Source organism: Solea solea, chromosome 3 (assembly GCF_958295425.1).
Source record: "Solea solea chromosome 3, fSolSol10.1, whole genome shotgun sequence".
NCBI lineage: Eukaryota > Metazoa > Chordata > Actinopteri > Pleuronectiformes > Soleidae > Solea > Solea solea.
The window spans coordinates 1,775,398-1,797,694 of record NC_081136.1 but is presented as its reverse complement, the minus strand read 5'-3'; the positions used below and the strand labels follow the sequence as shown (position 1 = coordinate 1,797,694).

Below are 22,297 nucleotides of genomic sequence, written 5' to 3'. Positions count from 1 at the left end.
ATTTGATCAGTATTCTCTTTCCACACACACAATACCATTTAGCCTCAGATTAAGTGTGGACTCGTCCAGTGGTCACTTTCACTACAAGGTGAAACAGATGCTGCCGTTTCCTGCAGTGTAGGGCGACACCTACAGTCTGAATGAGGAACTGCGTACAGCGTATGAACAGCATACCAAAAAAGAGAGTCATTTCCAGGTTTGACAAACACCGATCCACATTTCTCTGACATTTTATGAATCAAATAACTCATCAAAAAAAAGAGTTGTCACACAAACATGAAGACAAATCATTAGATGATGAAATGGGGAAAGATTTAGGTGGAAAATAAAGAACTTTATTTCCCACCTAAATCTTTCTTTCTTGCCTTTTCTAAGAGAATTCTGATTCTGGGAAGTTGTTTTACTTACAGAAAATCCAGAGGTTAGAGATTATTTAACGATTATCTGATCAGTGAAGGTCAATTTTATGTCTCCAGTCTAAAATGTTTTGATTATTTATTAGTTACAAAAATAAACGGCTCACTATTTTGATACATTTGTGAATTATTATTATTATTTTTTATAATTAAAACCAGTTTTTGTGTGAAAACATCATCATTCCCAGGTTTGACAAACGTTTTTTTTTAACATATTCTGGCATTTTACGGCCCAAACGATTACTCGATGAATCATTAATAATACAAATATAAATAATAATATCATATGTATGATCATATATTCTGCATGTTTCATTCTGCACGGATTGTAAAAACGCCGAGTCATGTTTGGGCTGTTTATTTCTTCGTCATGGGGAAGAATATTTGTGACAGTTGGAGAATGATGTCTTTGAAATTACTCAGAAGGAGGGCGTGGCCTAACAACCTGCTCCACATGTTTCCTGGTTCCCTCCCCCTCACGTCTGCAGAGTGACAATGAGGAGGAGGAGGAGGAGCCAACAGGTGGAGAAGAGAAAGAGCTCTAACAGGCTCCGCCCCCACTGCTCTGTGACACATGTCGCTGAAATCAAACCGGTTTTCTTCTTCTTCCTTTTCCTTCCTCCTCCTCTCAGAAAGAGAAACTCAGAGCGCGGTGGTGAAAATGGAGCGAGGGAGAATCAGCTGTTCGATCTGTCTGGATCTTCTGAAGGAGCCAGTGACTCTTACCTGTGGACACAGCTTCTGTAAGAACTGTATTAAAGACCACTGGGACTCAGAGGATGAGAAGAGGATCTACAGCTGCCCTCAGTGTAGAGAGGCCTTCAGGCCAAGACCTGAAGTGAAGAAGAACACCATGTTGGCAGATTTAGTGGAGGAGCTGAAGAAGACCGGACTGCACGGTGCTCCTGACGAGCACTGCTATGCCGGAGCTGAAGATGTGGCCTGTGATGTCTGCACTGGCAGGAAACTGAAAGCCCTCAAGTCCTGTTTGGTTTGTTTGGCCTCTTACTGTAAGGAACACCTCCAGCCTCATCGTCACTCGCCTCCATTAAAGAAGCACAAGCTGGTGGAGCCCTCCGAGAACCTCCAGGAGAACATCTGCCCCCGTCATGACGAGGTGATGAAGATGTTTTGCCGCACTGATCAGCAGCGCATCTGTTATCTCTGCTCGGTGGACGAACATGAAGGCCACGACACGGCCACGGCCGCGGCGGAGAGGACGCAGAAGCAGAGCGAGCTGGAGCGGAGTCTCCAAGAAGTCCAGCAGAGACTCCAGGACAGAGGCAAAGACGTGAAGGTGCTGCGACAGGGGGTGGAGGCTCTGAATCGATCTGCTGACAAAGCCACGGAGGACACTGACGAGATCTTCACCGAGATGACGCGTCTCCTGCAGAAGAGAAGCTCTGACGTGAAGCAGCAGATCAGATCGGAGCAGGAAACCGAAGTGAGTCGAGTCAGAGACGTCGAGGAGAAGCTACAGCGGGAGATCGCCGAGCTGAAGAAGAGAGAAGCTGAACTGAAGCGGCTCTCACTCACACACGACCACAACCACTTTCTCCTCAAATACCGCTCGCTGTCTGCACTCAGTCCGTCCACACACTCGTCCACCAGCATCAAAGTACGTCCTCTGAGACACTTAGAGGACATGACAGTGGCTGTAGCAAAGCTCAGAGGTAAACTGCAGGACCTACTGAGCGAGACTCGAGTGGACGTCTCGCTGCCATGCCCACAACCGAAGACCAGAGCCGAGTTCCTCACACATTCACAGGAAATCACTCTGGACCCAAACACGGTGAACGCGTGGATGTCGTTGTCTGAGGGAAACATGAAAGTCACCGTCGTGAAGGAGAACCTGTCGTATCCTCGTCACCCGGACAGATTCACTGACGATTATCAGGTGCTGAGTGGACAGAGCGTGAGTGGACGCTGTTACTGGGAGGTGGAGTGGAGAGGAGGAGAAGGAGTCAGCGTCGCCGTCGCATATAAGAACATCAGACGATCAGGAGGGTCGTCGGGTGGATGTGGGTTTGGATTCAACGACAGATCCTGGGCTATGTATTGTTACCACGACAGCTGTAACTTTGGCCACAACAGAGTCTGGACCAGGGTCTCGGGCGGTCTGACCTCCAGAATCGGAGTCTACCTGGACCAGAACGCAGGTCGCCTGTCTTTCTACAGAGTCTCCGATGACACCGTGACTCTGCTCCACAGAGTCCACGCCACGTTCACTCAGCCACTCTACGCCGGAGTTGGATTTAACTACGATCTTTTCTATTTGCCCGGAGACACGGCCGAGTTCTGTCAACTCAAATAAGGGGTCCAAAATTAGGTCAAAGGTCAGATGACGTCAAATTATATAAAATTCAGTATAAACTAATGATTATATAAGATAATGATTATTAGAGCTGAAACAACTAATCGATTATTAATCGACAACTATTTTGATAATTGGTTTGAAGCTTTTTTTATGATTAAAAAAAGATTTCTGATTGTTTAACTTCTTAAATGTGAATACTTTCTTCATTTCTTTGCTCTGGATAACAAAGAAATTATTAATAGTTAATTATTTTGGTTTGTGGACAAAACAAGACATTTGAGAACATCATTTCCAGGTTTGACGAACACCGATCAACATTTTTTAAGGTTTTCTGATATTTTATGGACCAACCGATTAATCGATAATATAATCGACAGATTAATCAATTATGAAAATAATAGTTAGTTGCAGCTCTAATGATTATACTAGTGAAAGCAAAGTGATTTAACCATGGAATATCATCAGAACGGACAAACATTTGACGACTGCTTCAAAGTCATATTCAGCAGTACAGTAATTCTGTATTCCAGTAGAACAGCACGTGCAGACCTATTTTTTTTTACTGTACTTAAGAATTTTTACTGGACATAAAAAGTTTAAGCTCTTTTACAGGTATGGTAATTACATATGTTTAAAATAAAATAAAAGTGTAGTGTGGTGTGGTTTACTGTAATGGGTATTAGGCTGAAACAATTACTTGATTTGTTGGTTTTAGAGGTTTTTTTTCAAGTTTTTGACTTTCCAGCTTTTTAAATGTGAATATTTTCTGGTTCCTTTGCTCCAGACAACAAAGAAATTAGTAAAACTGATGACATTTTGATTTGTGGAAAAAAACAACAACAACAAGAACAAGACTAGACATTTGAGAGTGTCATCATTTCCAGGTTTGATCAACATTTTTCGACTTTTTATAAACCAAATGATTAATTGATAATCTATAATGTATATTGTAATAATTGACTGTGTAATACTGTGTCTGTGTTTAGTCAGAGAAGCAAGCAAGCTAACCATACAAAAGGATGTGTATATAAACATTAATGTGATGTTCAGAAAAACACTGTTGAAGTCACAGAATAATGATGGTATGAAAGCTACAAGCATATCTTTAAGCTAAAACAACAACAACAACATCAGAGCCACAAACCACTTCAAACACCACAACTTATGACAACTTTCATTGTCAGTCAACTTGTTAGCCATGCCATAACACCAACATAAGAGACTGCAATCAACACAAACAACAAATCCAGCCATTCACAGGCCATAAATGACAGTATTTGGCATTTAAAATTGGATAATTGAATTAAAATATAACAAAATAAAGCACTGAGAGTAAACTTCCTGAAGTTCCTTTTGTAAAAAGCCTTAAAAATCACCACTTCAAAAAAAAAATCACACAAAACACCCACCAAAAAAATCATATTTAAAAAAAGGTCAGAAATAATATTGAGCACTGGAGGTTAACACACACTAATATTCAAATACACGATCGAAATTAGTCATCCAATCACCGGTAAAAATGTCAAAACAACACAGAAATAACAGATCTTACCTGGGTTCAGTCTGAGCAACTTAAACGTCCGCCATCTTAGAAAAACCAACAACTCCGGCTCCAAAGTGCTGTGTCCGTGACCGCGGCCAAAAAACACCTGCGTCATCCTCGGCTGATGAAGATGGTCTTATTTACACGAGCATATTAAACAAATATAGCCTTCACTTTCCTCCCGATGCCGCCATTTTGTTGTACAAGTCACGTAAACGTTTGCTTCGTTAACGAGCTACACTTTCCAGTTTCCCTCCAAAACGAGGGCGCCAAGAATCATGGGTAATTCCTCACCTGTGACCCCGGCGACAAGACACGCCCTATTTAAAAAAAAAAACACAAACGTTGTTGTTTAGGATTTAAAGAATTTGAGACTAAAACAAGCAAAAGTAAAAAATATGACATTTACTTTGTGATTTTTTCTTTTTAGATAATACATTTATTTAAGTGTAATCATTTCATTATAACATATTTATTCAATATTAGGAACGTTTCAAGCCGACTATCGTCAGAGTAGGAACTCTGCCTCCCTCTGGTGGTCAAAGTTGCGCATTACACCCACACGTATTTTGAACAGCAGAGAAAAACCTGCTAAAAATACAATTTAACTCCTTAAATGTTCACTTGTTTTGATCGTGTAGTTCATAAGAAGCTTGTGATTTTAAAATAAATTGAGATTTTTTTTCTTTTTATTGTCAGTAAATTTACAAAAAAAACAATATATTGATTTAGAATTGTACTTATTTTACTTGAACATCTGTAAAACAAGCAACTCCACTATAACACAGACTGTTTTAATTTAAAATAAACAGTAAAAAAACACAGATTTTTTTATTTTATTTTCAGCCCAACACTCACACACACACACACACACACTTCTCAAATAGCAGCTTTTGAACAGCAAATACAGACAAATTAAATAAACTTAGAACATTAAATTATACGATTTAAAGAAACAACACAAAATACTGACTTAGGAAATATACCTCATGTACTCATTAAAGGTGAATTCCACTGAAACTGAGACTTCAACGTAACAAAAAAAGAAAAGGGAAATAAGATTCAGTTCCCTTTGTCAGAGATGGAATATTTAAATTAAAGAAACAAGATCGGCACAATATGTAACTGAAAAACGAACAAAAACACGTGTGTATTTACCTAAGAAAGTAAGAAAGGTTCATTGCTGCAAACTCCAACAGACAGTGAACAAAAATGTTGATTTTCTGATGAATAAATCGTCTTCTACGGAAAGAAAACGCCAGATATGTTTAATGAATGTCAACTTTTGTGTCTATTTGACCCGTGTTTTAATCTAATGACCCTGTATTCTTTTCTATTCTATTCTATTCTTTAAAGTTCTAATGAGCGACGGGAACAATAGTTAAATAAAAGGGACAGTTCAGGCTTTTTGAAGTGTGAAACTGATTCAAAGTGAATTTTAGCCACAGAGCCCAAAAAACTCAGCTCATAAAAATATACATCTAAGTCTACAATGTCTTAAAAACATGTTCACGTCTTTATCTCAACGTTAGACAGACTTTTCCAACAGGAAACTGAAGTTTGTAAAGCACTCACTCTCCCACACCAAACCCCATAGAGAAAGTCAGTGATTTTAAGCTCACAGGGACACAGGAGCTGCTGGTCTACTGCTGCCTCGTGTGGTCACTTTGTGTCACAGAGGGGAATCTGAACAAAGTTTTTCAAATGCCGAATTTTACAAAATAAGACATTTGAACTTAGTGATGGAGGCAGCAGTGGATCAATAACTCCTGTGTGCTGTGATGTTAAAATCACTGATTTTCTCTATGGGGTTTGGTGTGAGAGAGTGAGTGGATTTACAAACTAGACTTTTGTTCCTTCTTCAAACCGTTCATTTAAAGGGAGATAAAAGTTCTCAACAGTTCCACCGAGTTGAGTGTGAATGTTGAGGTTTACAGACGTAACAATGACAGAACGTGTGAACTTAAAAGGACAATTGTGTGGGAATGAAAGAGTGAACGATGGAACAGTGCAACAGGACTCAGTGTCTCAGAGTCTCAGATCAGCTGATCCGGGACGTCACAGCTCCGTCTTGTGTCCAGACAGAGGAACCTGAGGCTGGATCTGCTCGTCAGAAAACACTGCTCCGTCCTCCGCCTCCACCGGAGCTTTGCTCTTCTTCTTCTTCTTTGTCTTCTTGTTCTCCTTCTTCTTCTTCTTCTCGTCCTCTGAGCCGTCGTCTCCTCCGCTCTTTTCTTTCTTCCCTCCTTTCTTTGTCGTCTTCTTCTTCTTCTTCTTGTCCTCCGCGATGGCGGCGTGGTCTCCCTTCTTCCTGAGTGACAAGTCCTCTTTCAGACAGTCTGCGGACGAAAAGAGAAGAACTCGCTTTAAACTCAGTATCACACATGATCTGCGTCCACACTCGCACAACTGAAAACACAGGTCACATGACCGTTCAGGCTTGAACAGGAAGAAGACGGCTGCTTAGCAACTGAAACAGGTTATAGCCGAGGTGTGAACCAATCAGGATAAGAACTGTGACGTCTGTGTTATTGTTTACAAAAGTCTAAGTTTGTTTATCCACACTTTAAACAACCATACAGTTTTCAAAATAAAATAATTTACTGTTCACCCACATGAAAACACAAGTTTTCTGCTTCTGTTCATCCACAGTAAATCACAGGTTTTCTAAATAAAAGTCTTGGCTTCCTGTTTGTCCACACTAAAAACAACCCGACAGTTTTCTAACACTCTCAGTTTCTGCTTGCATACGCTCAAAATAAGCTACAGTTTTCTAAATGAAAGTCTCAGCTTACTGTTCATCCACACAAAAACAAAAGCTTTCTAAATAAAAGTCTCAGCTTTCTGTTCGTCCACACTAAAACAAAAGTTTTCTAAATAAAAGTCTCAGCTTCCTGTTCATCCACACAAAAACAAAAGCTTTCTAAATGAAAGTCTCAGCTTCCTGTTCATCCACACAAAAACAAAAGCTTTCTAAATAAAAGTCTCAGCTTCCTGTTCATCCACACAAAAACAAAAGCTTTCTAAATAAAAGTCTCAGCTTCCTGTTCATCTACACAAAAACAAAAGCTTTCTAAATAAAAGTCTCAGCTTCCTGTTCATCCACACTAAAACAAAAGTTTTCTAAATAAAAGTCTCAGCTTCCTGTTCATCCACACTAAAACAAACGTTTTCTGTTTCTCTTTGAAACTCTTCAGTTTTCAACAGCATCACTTTCTATTTCTCCACATTGATACACAACCTTGCAGCTTTCTAAATAAAAGTCTGTCGACAAGAAAACAAGACACTTTCACAATAAAAGTCTCCATTCATGCCAAAACACTACACTGCAACGTTCCAAAATAAAAGACAGCTTTTTACACTTTAGTCCTGTGCGTGCCTGTGTGTGTCTGTGTGTGTGTGTGTGCGTTACCTGCATCTTTTCCTTTAAGAACATGTTTCTCACACAGGTACGTGGTCAGGTCTTCCTCTTGGTTTCCTTTGTACCAGTCCTCAATCACGTCCTCATACTGCTCCACCAACACATCACACTGACACACACACACACAGAAAAACTTAGTATTTGATGTTTTATTGTTGTAAACAAAGAGCTGAACATGAAGAATGACAATTCTGACGTTGATCGGTGTTTTCAGCGATGGACAGGAAGTGTGGACACACCTGTTTCTTGAGGTCGGCGACCTCGGCCGACGTCTCGTTCCACAGCTCGTAGGGAATGTCCATCACCACGTTCACGCCTTTATTCACCAGACCGTGAAGAGTGGAGAAGGTCTCCGACATTCCCTGCACACGGGACGAGGGACACGCGACAACACACCGAGGTCATGAGGGACAACGTGTCCACAAAGACACACACACACACACACACACAGAGAGAGAGAGAGAGAGACTGACCTTGGCGAAGCGGTTGCTGCCGCTCCTCTCCTTGTGCAGGTTGTACTCCAGCAGCCTCTGACACACGTTCTCCACCACCTCGATGAACCTGAGGTCTCTGCAGAGACACGGACACATAAGAGACGTTCAGGGACATTTAACGCTCACCTCGCTGAGCCAGTTTAAGGTCACTGGGAACAAATGGCACGACAAGGCATCAGAAACCCAACAAAACGAGAACAAAAACATGACAGTGACTGATTTACTAATCACACCTGGTGTGATAAACAAAAAAAAACAAGAAAAAAATATTGCTTTTATACAGGAAGTGAACCTGATCAACTTCCTTCTGTTCTGAATATAAATTTAACATTTTCAAAAAATAAATCAAGACACAAAAACAAAGAACTTACGACTTGACATATTTGATGGGTGGCGCCCCCTTGCTGTCAATAAAGCGATAGTTCCTGCCGATGACCTCTTTGGTTTTCCCCGTCTCATCAAACGCAGACTTCATCTCAATACTGACGAACTTACAGACTGAAGAGAGAGAGACAATGTTTCATGTCGCAAACGTACGAATTTACCTGCCATAAATCAATATGATAACAATTCATAACAGTAGCTATACAAAAAAATGTACTTACGTATGGTTTTATTTTGAAAATGTAAACAAACTTTGCCATTTTTACAAAAAATGAAAACTTCTTACATTGGCAAAATAATTTAAAATGCAAAATTACAAAAACATGTTACAAACTTTACAAAAAATATTCTTGCATTACCACAAATATTTACAAACGCCATCATCATGTCAATGATAAACTTTTTATTGTTGTGTCTTGTCAGAAAATAATCTTAGAATATAAGATCGTGATAAATCATGACGTCATGAAATCAAGGAAAGATGTAGCGCCCCCTTGTGGCACTTCAAAAATAAATCCCCATGACTGTATGTTGGTGACAAAATTGTCAAGTCAAAATTTTTTTGCAATAATTAACTAAACTGTGCGCGATTTTAATGGCGATTTACGAAGTGTTAGTGTGTGTGTGTGTGTGTGTGTGTGTGTGTGTGTTACCTTCACATTTGTTCGGCAGATGAACCCAGTCATCGTCGCCTCCTCCCGCCGCGGCTCCCACACAAGAAATGACGCATAAAACCGTGGCGTACAGAGTTAAAATCATGTTTTTCTCTTCGCTGAGACTCTCGTCCTCGCTCTAACTGCGTGTCTGTGTTTTAAAAACCCTGCGAACGAACGTTATTTTCCCTGCTTTCACATCCTTATCCTCCGCTACAGCTGCTGCGGTTTCCTTGAGCTTCCACTTCCGCTTTGACCGCGACGCTCGGACCAATCAGAGAGGGAGAAGTGGCAGCGGCTGGACCAATGAGAGGAGGAGGAGCAACAAAGATGAGAAAAGAGAGTGAAGATGTATCACTCTGAGCGTTTTTTTTTACATGATACAACCAAACAGTTCTTTTTTTATTTAACTTAAATTAACAAAGTATATATCATATATTCACTGTTTTAAAATATTTTAATGTTAATATATGTTATATTTTAAAATGTTTTACTATTTTAAAGTGTGTCACACTAATAATACAACAACTTGAGTTGTTTATACTGTTCGTTGTTACTGATCTAGTATAATTTTATCTGAGTTATTAAAACTATTTGCAAATATTTTCCTTCTGATGTTGTAAAAAAAACAAAATGTTACAAAAAACATTCTACTTACTTCAATTCTAATTTTAGTACAATTACAAAAGGTTTTAATTTTTTAACTTTTTTTGTGCATACATTATCTGTAAATTGGATGTTGTGATTTATTTTATTTAACTCAAATTATTTATTAGGGACTGTCAACCTGTGCAAGGGACTGCAGAGGGTATACAGAGCTATAATCTTATATATATTTACATGTTCATTTTACTGTTACTTACATTGTTAAGATACATAAATACTTAAAATAAATTAATACATTTTCTTGCTGAGAAAGGAAATCAAACACGTCTCAAACCCCTGGGACCTTTGAGTGAGTTTTATTGATGTGCTGAGTGAGCAACATCACTGTTACATGACCGTCGATAATCAATACAATAATTCATAGTCATTGATCCAGGACCTGAAGACCACGTTCGAAGTTTTAAGTCTCTCTGACTTAAAACAGAGAGACCCCCCCCCCCACCACCACCACCACCACACACACACACACACACACACACACATGAGCTATAAATGTAAATGTATTATAAAAAGTAATAATAATAATAACAAACACTGATGATAAAAGGAGCATTAAAGGAGCAGTCCTGACCAGCAGAGGGAGCCATCAACACACTTACAACACTGACATTCATGGTGTTATGTAACATGATCTGTCTGTCTGTCTGTCTGTCTGTCTATCTGAGTGAATGAGTGAGTGTGTGTGTTCAAGCTTTTCAAAAGAACAAATGAACGAGTTTATTTTTTAACAGAGCCCTCGCTCGCCCGTTGTGTGGGCTGCACATAGAAACCAGCTTTCATCTCTCTCTCTCTCTCTACATCATCCTCCCATCCACCAACTCAGTGTCAAGTTCTGCTATGAGACACTCTGATGTGTGTGTGTGTGTGTGTGTGTGTGTGTGAGAGAGGACCCGTCCAGTTATGGAGACAAAGTGTCCAAACTAATTTCAAGGTTTTTACAAGATTTTTACAAAATAAACTTTCTGAATGGAACAACATCTCAAACATAGCAAAACTAAAAGGGTCTTTTGTTGAAAGTAAATTTTTACACGTGTTTCCAGCGTAAAAAAAACACTTATATTTATATTTTCTACGTTAAACAAATGTAAATCCTTTTATTCTGATGCTAGGGAGACGTCGCTAAGATAAAAAAAAAGAAGTAACGTAATAAATAAACAAATAAAGTTTGACTTTTTTTTTCCTGACATCTTTCCGACTAACTCTCATTCTGAGACTGGTCACATAACTCACATGACTCCGCCCCTCCTGCTCCTCCCACCACAGACAGGAAACGACACAATAAACAGTCGTACGATGGTCGTAAGTGTTGGTTTTTTTCTAAGGATGCCTTTATTAAAGAGTCGACAACGTGCGCGAGCGTCCGCTTCTAGAAAAATAACACAGTCATACGTTCATTCATGTGGAAATTTAAAAACAAACAAAAATAAAGAAGAAAAACAAAAAAAACTGGTATAATTTTTTTTTTATTCTTAAAGCTCAAAATCCCTTTAGAAGAGAACCTGAAGGACATCAGTGTGTGTGTGTGTGTGTGTGAGCAGCTCCGTCAAATCTTCTTTGCCCTTTTTTCTTAAAGGAACATTTACCCGATTTTTATATGGGTTTTACAAAACGTGACACAAATATCGCGACGGAAATCTCATAAAGACTTCCCATCATTCGCAAAAGTCGGATATTTTAACTGGAGTGAAAAAAATGCGAATTATTGCAATGACATCACAGCTAATTAGCGCTGAGATTTTCCAGTTAGCACTGTTAGCATGTTCTGTTCGCAGTCAAACTTTCATCAAAATCTTGAAGCGTTTCTGAAAATTTCGCACTTAGAGTTGATTAGCTAGCGTTTCGCAAAACTTGTCGGTGAACTGATTGTCGTGGCCGGAGATCGTGTAGCGTCAACTCGATTTAACCCCCTCCCCCATGTGACCTCCATGTGACCACATCACTTGCGATAAAAGGTGTAAACGGAAGCAGGGGGACGACAACGATCACAAGATTAACGAGATTAACTTGACGTTTAAATCTAAATCAATAACTAATCAATGAACGGCTGAACATGATTTAATTCTGGATTCTGTACGGATCAATGATACACACACACACAAACACACACACAGTTCAGTTCTCAACGTTTCATTTGTCTTTTCTCCTGGAAACGGAGATATCGGCCCACGGTTGTCACGGCGATTGACGAGGCGTGTGATTGATTACACAACCTCCGTTGTTCAGGGGTAAGTTTGGCACAGAGTAGCTCTGATTATCAGGTGGGAACACGCTGGACGGCTGCCATGGCAACCAACAGACACCCCTCCCCCCCACTGGTTCATCTGCAGTTTACATTTAAAAAACCCCAACATGGTTCTAAATGACACTATGACCACTAGACGTCACTGTTGAGTCGCTTCACATGGAAACAACGTTTGTGTTTTGTTCGCACACAAGTTAAAATATTTGAACTGGAGAGAAAAATGTTCCTGAGGTGACGTCACAACTTTCATCTTCATCTCCTTTCAGTTTGAGTGTGGACAAACGATTTTAGTGTGGACAGACAGCTTGAGTGTGGACGGACAGTTTGAGTGTGGACGGACAGTTTGAGTGTGGACAGACAGTTTGAGTGTGGACAAACAATTTTAGTGTGGACGGACAGTTTGAGTGAGGACGGACAGTGTTAGTGTGGACGAATGGTTTTAGTGTGGACAGACATTTTCTGTAGGGACAGACAGTTTAAGTGTGGACGGACGGTTTCAGTGTGGACAGACAGTTTCAATGAGGATGGATGGTTTTAGTGTGGACGGACATTTTGAGTGTGGACGGAAAGTTAAACGTGGATTTTCCCATCGCTGCTAACCACTTAGCTTAGCTGCTAACCCTCCCGGTGCTAAGATGACGTGCGGCCGAGCCGAGAATTTGTTATTTTTTTATGTGACATTAATTTGAGGTTTTCTGTCGCTGTCGTCATCGTGTGGTGACGTCATGAGAAAAAACTTTGTGAGTTTGGAAGAAAGGAGAGAAAACAGAGACGAAGACGAAGACTTTGGTAAAAATAAAAAAAGGGCAAAAAATATTTGTCCTGGAGCTCTGTGTGTGTGTGTGTGTGTGTGTGTGTGTGTGTGTGAGATCAGACATGCATAATTTCTCTGCTGACAGTCAGTCGTTTATTAACCAGAGTAAAAAGATTCAGCAGCCTCTGCTCATGCCGACCTTTAGAAGAAGAAGAAGAAAAACTTAAATTCATGATGAAATTATGGTGAAATCTCCCTTAAAAAAAACAGACTCTCCTCGTCTCCTTTCCTCCAGGAAACATCCTCTCTTCCCCTTCTTCCTTCTGTCCGTCGATCCATCCTGCTCAGCAAAGAACAATAATTATAATCAAAGTAAAAAACAAAACAAAAAAAGAAATCACCATATATTTAGATTCATCAGGTTAAAGTGTTACTTAGTTAAGGAAGAGCTGAACGAGAAGCCAGATTACCACAGGCAACTCAAATAGAAGCAAACACAGTCTTTAGAAACCAGTATTATTATTATTATTATTATTACTATTATTATTATATCTGTTATTAGGTAAATAAATAAAGTTCCTTGGCCCTTGTTGATGCAGAGAGAGAGAGAGAGAGGGCGAGAGAGAGAGAGGGCGAGGACGTGTCTCCATATGCCAGTTTCATCCAATCCAGGGATTTAATCCGTGATATTCCACAGTTAGAGGTGAAGAAATATTCCAATTAGTCGCCATAATCCGCTTGTAATTCCACAGATTTAATTCCATCACAGTTTGCTTCACGTTAAAGGGATTGAAACAGTCGTCGTTCTGTGTCTTTTGTTTTGTTAAAAACAACATTTTCTCTTGGTGAAAAAACGTTGCTTTGGCTCTGTGTGTGTGTGTGTGTGTGTGAGTGTCCGTCCCAGAGGAAAAAAAGGTGAACTGTCCTTTAAAATCCTGCGTCTTTGTTCTCCTGTGGCATGTGTGGAAACAAAATGGCCGACGTTCATAAAGACTCTTTCATTTGATGTATTTTTTTGTCGTTGTCATCGTGGTCGCCGCGGTGACGGCTGCGTGGACACGCGACCTGCTGCTGACCCTGTCATTAAGAACAAAACGAACCCTGAGCCGCTTTAAAAACATCCTCCCACGGTGAAATGTGAGCGAGTGAATGCTACGCTAATGTGTTTTTTTCACAATAAAAGCTTTCTTTGTTTGCCTCGGAGAGAAAAATAACCCAAACATAATAAAACAAAATAACATAATAGAGATAGTTTCAGTTTGTTGACACTAATGTGTGTTAGCTGTGTCATGGGGTTAGCTACATTTTATTGGGCATAGAATTCCTTTTAAAGTGACGGTGTCTAATTAGCTTTAAAACACCATGTTTACCATGCTAGGCTAACATGTTAGACGCCTCTTTGCCTGTGTAGCTGTTTCACTAACATTGTTTATTTGAGAGGGCCATTGAGCATGCTAGCTAGCAAGTTAATAAGCTACCTGAGCTGTGGGTCACACATTATAGTACCAGCTAGCTATGTAGCTGTTTAGCTGACAGTCTTAAAATATAGCGAGGCTGTATTTTTTAAGGATTCCATTTACCTTGCTAGCTAGCGGCTTTACTAAGAGTGTTAATTTAGGAGTTAAAGGAGCTTTTTTCAGAATCTCATTTACACACATTACAGTGTCAGCTAGCTATGTAGCTATTTCACATACATTAGAATACTTAGTTGTTTTTTTTAAAGAATGAAAGTATACCTTGCTAGCTAAGAAGCTAACTCACCAAGGCTTAGCTTGGTGGTGTTTTAGCTTTACAGTGACCGTGAGCTATGTAGCTGCTTTTGCTAACAGTGTTAATTCGGCACGATTGTTTTACTAACTGGACAGGAGAAATGTCATATTTATCATGTTAGCTAGCATCTTAGCTCAACAGTGGTGGTGATTTAGCGTAGTAGCCCTGTGGATAATAGCAGTGTAACTTTTTTGCTTGTATGGTATTGAAGAATACAACGTTCACCTTGCTAGCTGGCATGCTAGCTCGTTAGGAGTTAGTCCACTTAGTAGTGGGTTAGCGCTATGTAGCTGCTAAGCTACCTCGTACAGAGCATAATGTTCTTTTTTTGCTGTGAATCTGCATTAAAAAAACAGATGTTGACAAAAAAGTCTTTATGAACGTCTGCTATTTGACGATCGCTGATGACACTCGCTCTCTTCTCTGAAAACACGGCATTGCAGAAGTCCAGGTCTACGGACTGGACTCTCCCTCCTCTCACCTCTCTCTCCATTTCACTCGTATTCGTCCATTTTGCAAACAAAGAAAAACGATTTGGTTTTTCCTCTCTCCTATAGCTGAGTTGTGACGGAGTCCTCTATGACCTCACAGCTGTCCTCTATGACATCATCACATGGCCCAACCCACCCCCCCATCACCGCCAGCCCTCGTCGTCCTCCTCTGCCGTCCACGCCGCCGTGGCCTGATCCACCCTGGAAAACGTCCTCGCTGGAGTCCAGGAGGCGGGAGCTGGACTCGGACATGTTGGAAGCACAGTGCAGGGATTGGCAGGGACAGGGAGGTGGGAGGGGCAGCGTCAGGAGCGAATCCCGCCCATTTGTTCTCCGTGGCGAGAACGAGGGGCTGCTGATGTCAACGGAGCGTCCCACCACGTTCAGGTGAGTCTCGCTTCTCGTCACTTCACTGAGTCCATAGTCAGAGTGGCTGTGGCTCCCCAGTGGGCGGAGCAACCCGTCCGAGATGGTGTAAGAGGGCGGGGCCTGGAGAGGGATGGGCATGGGTGGCTCTTTGCGTTTGGAGCGGGAGAACAGGTAGGAGAGACGTTTGAAGGAGTCTGAATTTGTCCCGGGCGACGAGAGACGCTGAAGACAACTCCTCGTACGAGACAGGGACGACGACAGCGTTGACGAAAGTGACGAAGACGACGGCGGGAAGTGTGTGGAGGAGGACGGAGGGACGCCGCTTGCCTTTAGCCCGTTGCTCTTTGGTTTCCCGTCCTCGTCCTCGTCCTCCTCCCCCCACCTGATGCCCTCCTCCAGCTCCGCCTCCTCACCTTCCATCCGGGTCATTCCGGAGACGGAGCGTACCAGAGCGGAGACGCCCAGTGTGGGCGCCGGCCTCGAGTCGTCCTCCAGCGGGGTCATGAAGGTCACGCCCTTTGACCTCTGGCTTCCAACTCCACCGCTGTCACCTGATTCGCTGTCATCCTGTGACGCGCCGTCGTCCTTCACTGTCTCACTGGAGGACGAGTAGTGTCGCCGGGGAGGACGCCGGTTGCCAAGGAGATCCAGGACCTCATAACGGAAACTGGAGATGTCCTGTTTCAACTCCTGGAGCGAGAGACAGGGAGAGAGAGAGAGAGAGAGAGAGAGAGGGAGCTCAATATGAAAATCAATTTGTTAAATTTGTTGTCTTTCATATACAATTTGAGGTGCATCATGGGAGTAAATCATTTAAATCATCCCTTAAATATTTATGATGAAGAAGAAGGAAAAATGAAGAAGAAGCATCACATTAAGTCTACATGTGACGGTTGATCAGGAGCCGTCACATCAAGAAAGTGGGCGAAGGATGATAGTTAGCTTTGCTAGTTAGCAGGCTAATTTATCTTAGGTCAAACAGAAGCTACAGGACAGATTTATTTATTCATTTTATAAAATGTCAACAACAACAACAGCAGCTTTGTCTTCGTACGGTTTTGTACCTTAAAGTTTTCCTCCGTCAGTCCCTCGTCCGTCTTAGCGCTGCGTATCATGGCCGCCACGTACCTCTTCACCAGGCTCCGTATCACTTCCTGTATAAGACAGTCCCCATGGTAACCAAACATAAAACACATCACTTTAAAGCTTTTAATTAGTATTTATTTAAATAAAGTAGATAAAGAAAGAGTTTGTCCAGGAAGATGAAATGAACGAGTGAACGTCTATGACTGTGATGATTCACTTGGCGACAGAATCCAAACTAAGTGATGAATTTAAAGAATCGGCCAATGAGACGCTCTGAGCAGCAGTTGGTTCTCAGTGGGCGGCGATTCGAGCGCGGCCGCTTCCTCCCACAGTCGACACCTGCGTCTGCCAAACAGGACGAGTTCAGACGAGCTGTCAGTCTGCTGCCAGCGCACGCCGTCACCACCGCGCGCTCCCTCAAAGAGACGGACACATCTCTACAACAACAAATGGACATCGAAGCGAAACCATTGCTGCTGCCAAATAAAACTCGCTGGCGTTTGCCGTGTTTGTGCTCGTAATGATAATAATAATAATGATGATAATATTCACAGAGACTGAACGTTAGAGATGAGGTGCAGCTGCCAGAGAAGAAAAAATCAAAGTCGTTCCGATTCTCCTGTCGTCAACAGTGAAGTTTAAAGAACTCTGAGCATCAATGCAATTTTAGAAAGACCTCCGATTATACGATAATCAGAAGCTGGATTTTACGCTACCGCGGAAACTGACAAAAACACTGCGGTTCTATCCACGCGTAAACGTAAACAATCTTTTTCCTTTTTTTGCCACATTGAGAAAGCTCTCCGTAAAAATGGCATTGTTTCAGGAAACATCAAAACAAGTCTAAAGGCTGCAGTACACATGCTAGCCCTGTATGTGGTGCTGTAGCGCTGATACTGAAAAAAAAAGTGTTGCGTGTCCTGCTCAAACTGAAATATTCAAACTTGAGGCAAAGCTAGCGCAACGTTCTGAAAGTCAAATAACGGACAAAAATGGATGGCAGTACAATAGGCCCCTCCTCCTTTGTTTTTTTTTTATCGGAAGAGAACGTACAGGAAGTGGTGAATTATTTCTGTCAAGCTTCCAACGTTTGGGTACAAAACCAAAGAGATAGCGCCGCCCCGGAAAAAACACAAAAAAATAGTTGAACATTTGCGTCACTTTCTTAGCGCACCCGTACGTACAGAGGATGACTGACGGACATGGAAAATGTGAGTCAGACAGTAAAGTTTAATCAGAGCAAATAAAAACGAATAATAACTTAAACACAAACAGGAAGTCCAGGACAGTAAATACACACACACACACACACACACACAGACCTGGTAGTGTTTGTTCTGGATCAGACTGTCAGCGTGACGTTCCTGCAAACAAAAAGAAAAAAGAAAGAAATCACGTTAAAACTGCGTCATTTTCTCTGAAATATGGACGTCGCTCCGAGTTCCGATGTAAATGGTACCCTGCTTTAAACCGGAAAAAGCCTTTAAAATGTGTCAGGACCAGACAGAATGTCCTCACAGAGACTGGATCACACACACACACACACACACACACACGCTGGTTTGGCATCCTTTGTGAGGACACTCATAGACATAATGCATTCACTAGCCCCTTACCTTAATCTTAACCATCACAACTAAATGCCTTAGCCTAACCCTTAAACCAACCCTTAATCCTCACAAACATAGTTTGACACATTATTTAAGACATGTTCACACACGTGTGCACACACACACACACACACACACAGTGTGGGCAGGTTGTTATATAACTGACTTCAGCTGAGGTGAACATGCCAGCTGAACTCACTTACACACTCACACACTCTCTTCTCACTGTGTTTCAGGTTGTCGTTGTTTATAAAAACCTTCACTCAATCAGTTTTTTTCCCTCATGATTTTATGAATTGTTGTCATTTTTTTATTATTATAACATATACATAAGATATTTTTTTAACTCATATGTAAATATGAATAAATATTTTTTCATTTATAACACAGTCAAACACAGTTTCCCCGAAATCTAATCCGATTTTTTTTGTTTTTGTATTGTGATTGTATCGTATTTTATTTGTATTTTGACTCATTTGTACCGCTGCTACGATGACCCAATATAATTAGCATTAAAAAAAGAAAAGAAAAAAAAGCGATAAATTTTAACTTACACATAACATAACATAAAAACGTCCGTGTGCAGTACCTGGTGCCACCAGGTGACGAGGATAAAGTGTGGTCAGTCTTACCGTGAACTCTCGCAGGTTCTCGCATTTGTGTGGCTCCACCCCCGGGGGCTGTCCTCTCCTGCACAGCTTGTTGTGGAGCCACATCAGCAGATACAAGATGGACTTTGGACTCGGGACGATGTTGAACGGCGGCGGCAGAGTCCCACCCTCGTCAAAGTAGCTCATCCATAGTTTAGTGCGGGCGAACTTCCACTCGATGTCCGCGTGGTCCTGCACGGGGGGCGGGGTCAGAGTCAGGTGACAGCATGAGACGGGGGAACGTGCGTAATGTTTGGACAGAGATCGTGAAAAAGTGTGCGACTCACGGCGATGAGCTGGTACGAGTTGTTCATCATTGCGATCAACATGTTGAGAAGGACGACCAGCGAGATGATGTTGTACGTCCCGAACATGGTCGCCCCCACGAACTCCGTGAACTCGTGACGCGCTTTCACGTTAGTGACGTACAAGTTCATGAGGCCGAATATCGACCAGAAGAGAGACTGTAGCGTCTCGAATAATCTGAGGGGAGACAGAGCGTTAGCGTAATCTACGTCAGAAACATCGAATACGATCACACAAACAAATTCATGACGTACATAAGAAATAAACAACTTATATGCGAGAAATTAACATATATGTAAGAAATGTATAAATAATGCTTAAAAAATATATAACTTACATGTAAAAAACTTCTAATTAATTAATAAAAAAAATGTACTTATATAATTTACAAGTTTAATTTTACATATATGCTAGCTGTTTTTAACTTATACGTAAACATTTTATATTATACGTAAACTATTTTTAACTTACACATAAAAAATTTATATTATACGTAAATTATTTTCAACTTGTACATAAACGTATTATATTATATGTAAGCTATTTTTAACTTGTACGTAATTTTTTTGTAGTACACGTAAGCTATTTTGAACTTGTACGTAATTTTTTTGTAGTACGCGTAAGATATTTTCAACTTGTACGTATAAAATTTAGAACATAAAAATATATTTAGTAAGATGAGATAAAAAATATACAATGAAATTTTAAACGACATGTAAGTATATGAGATACATATTAAAGTCTTTTATAGCCTATTCATTTACGACATACGTAAGAAATCAACCTACTTTTTATACGTAGAGAAAATGTTCAACATGTGTAAAAAACGTTTTATATAAGACATTTTAAAACTTAGTATATTGCGATAATTTATACATAATAAAAGTATGATGTGTAAGATATTTTTATTTATAGGCCTTATTTTATATTAGAAAACGTAAAAAAAAGACTTTCATGATTACTTATATACCATAATATATATAGAATTTTACAAAAGTCCCGACAAGCACGGCTGCACATATGTGTGTGTGTGTGTGTGTGTGTGTGTGTGTGAATGATGAATGGAGCAGTAAAGCGCGACGCGAGCGTCTGAGTTATGAAACGAGAGGAAGACAAAAAAGAGAAAGAGTTGAGAGGACAATATGAAAACCAAACGCAGAGATAAATCATTGTTTAACCTAATTTAATTACCTCGTTCATTCATTCACTGTTCATCTTTCATTCTGTCATCTCTCCTTCTCTCTCCTCTTATCTCCTCTCTCCACTTGTCCTTTTCCATCCTTTTCCCCCTAATTTCCTTCTAACGTCCTTGTCTGATCTTTTCTTTTTTTTACTCCCATGTTTCCTCTGTTCTTCATTTTCTCTCCTCTCCCACAACAAAATAGAGAAAGTAGAGATGGGGTTTGGTGTGGGAGAGAGAGTGGTTTTACTAACTTGAGTTTCCTGTTGGTAGAGTCTGTCTCACAGTGAGATAAAGACAGTGACTTATACGGTAACATCAGCATTCTTACACACATTCATAGTTCCCAGAGGACGACTCATCTATTCTGTTTGTTTACGTGGCGCCATCGACTGGTTTAAATGTGTAACAACGGGTGAAATGTCTCCAAATCTGTGCAGAACAACGATCGCAATGTGTGCGACGTAAAGTAGATGAAAAGCTGCGGCTGTGGCGGCGGCAGCAGTGTGAAAGGATGAGGAGAAAAGGCAGAGCGAGGAACACACACACACACACACACACACACAGCAGTGTGTGTTAAATGATGTAACACATTAACGGTGATAAGTGTGTGAAGTAGAGGGAGGAGACACCTGAGCACAAACAGACAACAATCCTGTGAAAGAACTCATTAATGTGGATGAGTGTGAACACACACACACACACACACACACACACACACACGTACAGAGTGAATAATCCTCACATTGTAAACTCATGAATGTTCATGTGCGCCCGTGGCCCTGCCATCGCTCTCTTCTTCGCATAATGCGTCATGTCAGCCGTCACCGTGGCGACCTGCTCGGCCCCAGCATGAGGCTGATTTGTCTCCCCGTGTGTGTGTGTGTGTGTGTGTGTGTGTGATTGTGTTGCGGCGGCGGCGGCGGCGTGGAAGGTTTGTGCGTTTGTTTGAACACGGAACGTCTCATGCCTGAAGTCGGTGAGGAAGTTTTTAAATATTCGACATAAATAAATGAACTGAACCTTAAATAAAACCCTTTTTCGTACTTTCCGTGACAGAAATGGACATTAAAAGACGAAAACTGACACAACTTACGATGTTTCTCTGACAGGAAATCATTTTTGTTTACAGATGTTTAATAAAACATCAAAGAAATTACTACGAGTCACTAGTTTCCTCTAAAACTGTTTTTAGCCACTTAACAACAGAGTCACCACATAAAATCTATGTCAACTTAAGTCTACTTAAGACTCACTCTCCCACACCAAAGCCCATAGAGAAAATCAGTGATTTTAGCTCGCGGGGACACAGGAGCTGCTGGTCTACTGCTGCCTCGTGTGGTCACTTTGTGTCACTAAAGTAAATCCAAACAAATGATTTCAAATACCGAAGTGACAAAATAAGACATTTGAAGTTAGTGATGGAGGCAGCAGTGGATCAACAACTCCTGTGTGCTGTGATGTTAAAATCACTGATTTTCTCTATGGGCTTTGGTGTGGGAGAGTGAGCGCGTTTTGTCGGACACTCACGTTGAGAAGGCGTTGTTCTGTCGCTCACAGCGGATGCCTTTGCAGTTGTTGGGCTCTTCTGACGCCGTGGTCTCGTAGTAGAAATAGAGCTGGTTCAGACCGTTAGCAAACGCCAGCAGGACCTACACGGACAAAAAATAGAAAAATGAATGTTTTTCCGTGTTCTCTGCTGTTAAATGTCTCTTCATGTGACAAAAGTTACAAAAAACACCTACAACATTTCGGATATTCTGCTAAAATGTCATCAAAACATTAGCTGCTGCTAACAAAGCCAACTCGAATTTACTGACACACAAGCTAACACAAACATGCTAATAGAGGTCTGTTAAATCTGCTCCTCAAAACACAAATAAAAATCCTATAGACAGAACTAAACCTGAGGGTTAGCATGCTAGCGTCCTCCAGTCTCATTGCT

At 40.9% G+C, this 22,297-nt stretch overlaps 3 protein-coding genes across 3 annotated transcripts in view; 1 reads left to right on the top strand and 2 right to left on the bottom strand.

The window, feature by feature from the left end:
- The first annotated feature begins 1,077 nt into the window (after positions 1-1,077).
- On the top strand, positions 1,078-2,730 carry LOC131455894 (tripartite motif-containing protein 16-like). Its single transcript, XM_058623757.1, has one exon. The coding sequence runs from the start codon at positions 1,078-1,080 to the stop codon at positions 2,728-2,730; it is 1,653 nt and encodes a 550-aa protein (XP_058479740.1).
- A 2,269-nt stretch (positions 2,731-4,999) lies between these two features.
- Positions 5,000-9,483, bottom strand: cnpy3 (canopy FGF signaling regulator 3). The gene is made up of 6 exons (XM_058623500.1): positions 9,229-9,483; positions 8,563-8,689; positions 8,171-8,267; positions 7,937-8,059; positions 7,689-7,806; positions 5,000-6,615 (listed from the first exon to the last, which is right to left on the bottom strand). Exons 1-6 carry the CDS (start codon positions 9,332-9,334, stop codon positions 6,335-6,337), a joined length of 852 nt encoding a protein of 283 aa, XP_058479483.1. The 5' UTR covers positions 9,335-9,483; the 3' UTR covers positions 5,000-6,334.
- A 2,100-nt stretch (positions 9,484-11,583) lies between these two features.
- trpc5a (transient receptor potential cation channel, subfamily C, member 5a) overlaps positions 11,584-22,297 on the bottom strand; it is a 45,868-nt gene continuing 35,154 nt past the window's right edge. Inside the window, exons 12-17 of the mRNA XM_058625813.1 lie at positions 21,883-22,004; positions 19,154-19,349; positions 18,849-19,058; positions 17,929-17,970; positions 16,585-16,674; positions 11,584-16,210 (exon numbers count right to left, since the gene is read on the bottom strand). Of these exons, the coding sequence (XP_058481796.1) occupies positions 15,212-16,210; positions 16,585-16,674; positions 17,929-17,970; positions 18,849-19,058; positions 19,154-19,349; positions 21,883-22,004 (1,659 nt within the window). The 3' untranslated portion in view covers positions 11,584-15,211. The remainder of the gene's footprint in view (positions 16,211-16,584; positions 16,675-17,928; positions 17,971-18,848; positions 19,059-19,153; positions 19,350-21,882; positions 22,005-22,297) is intronic.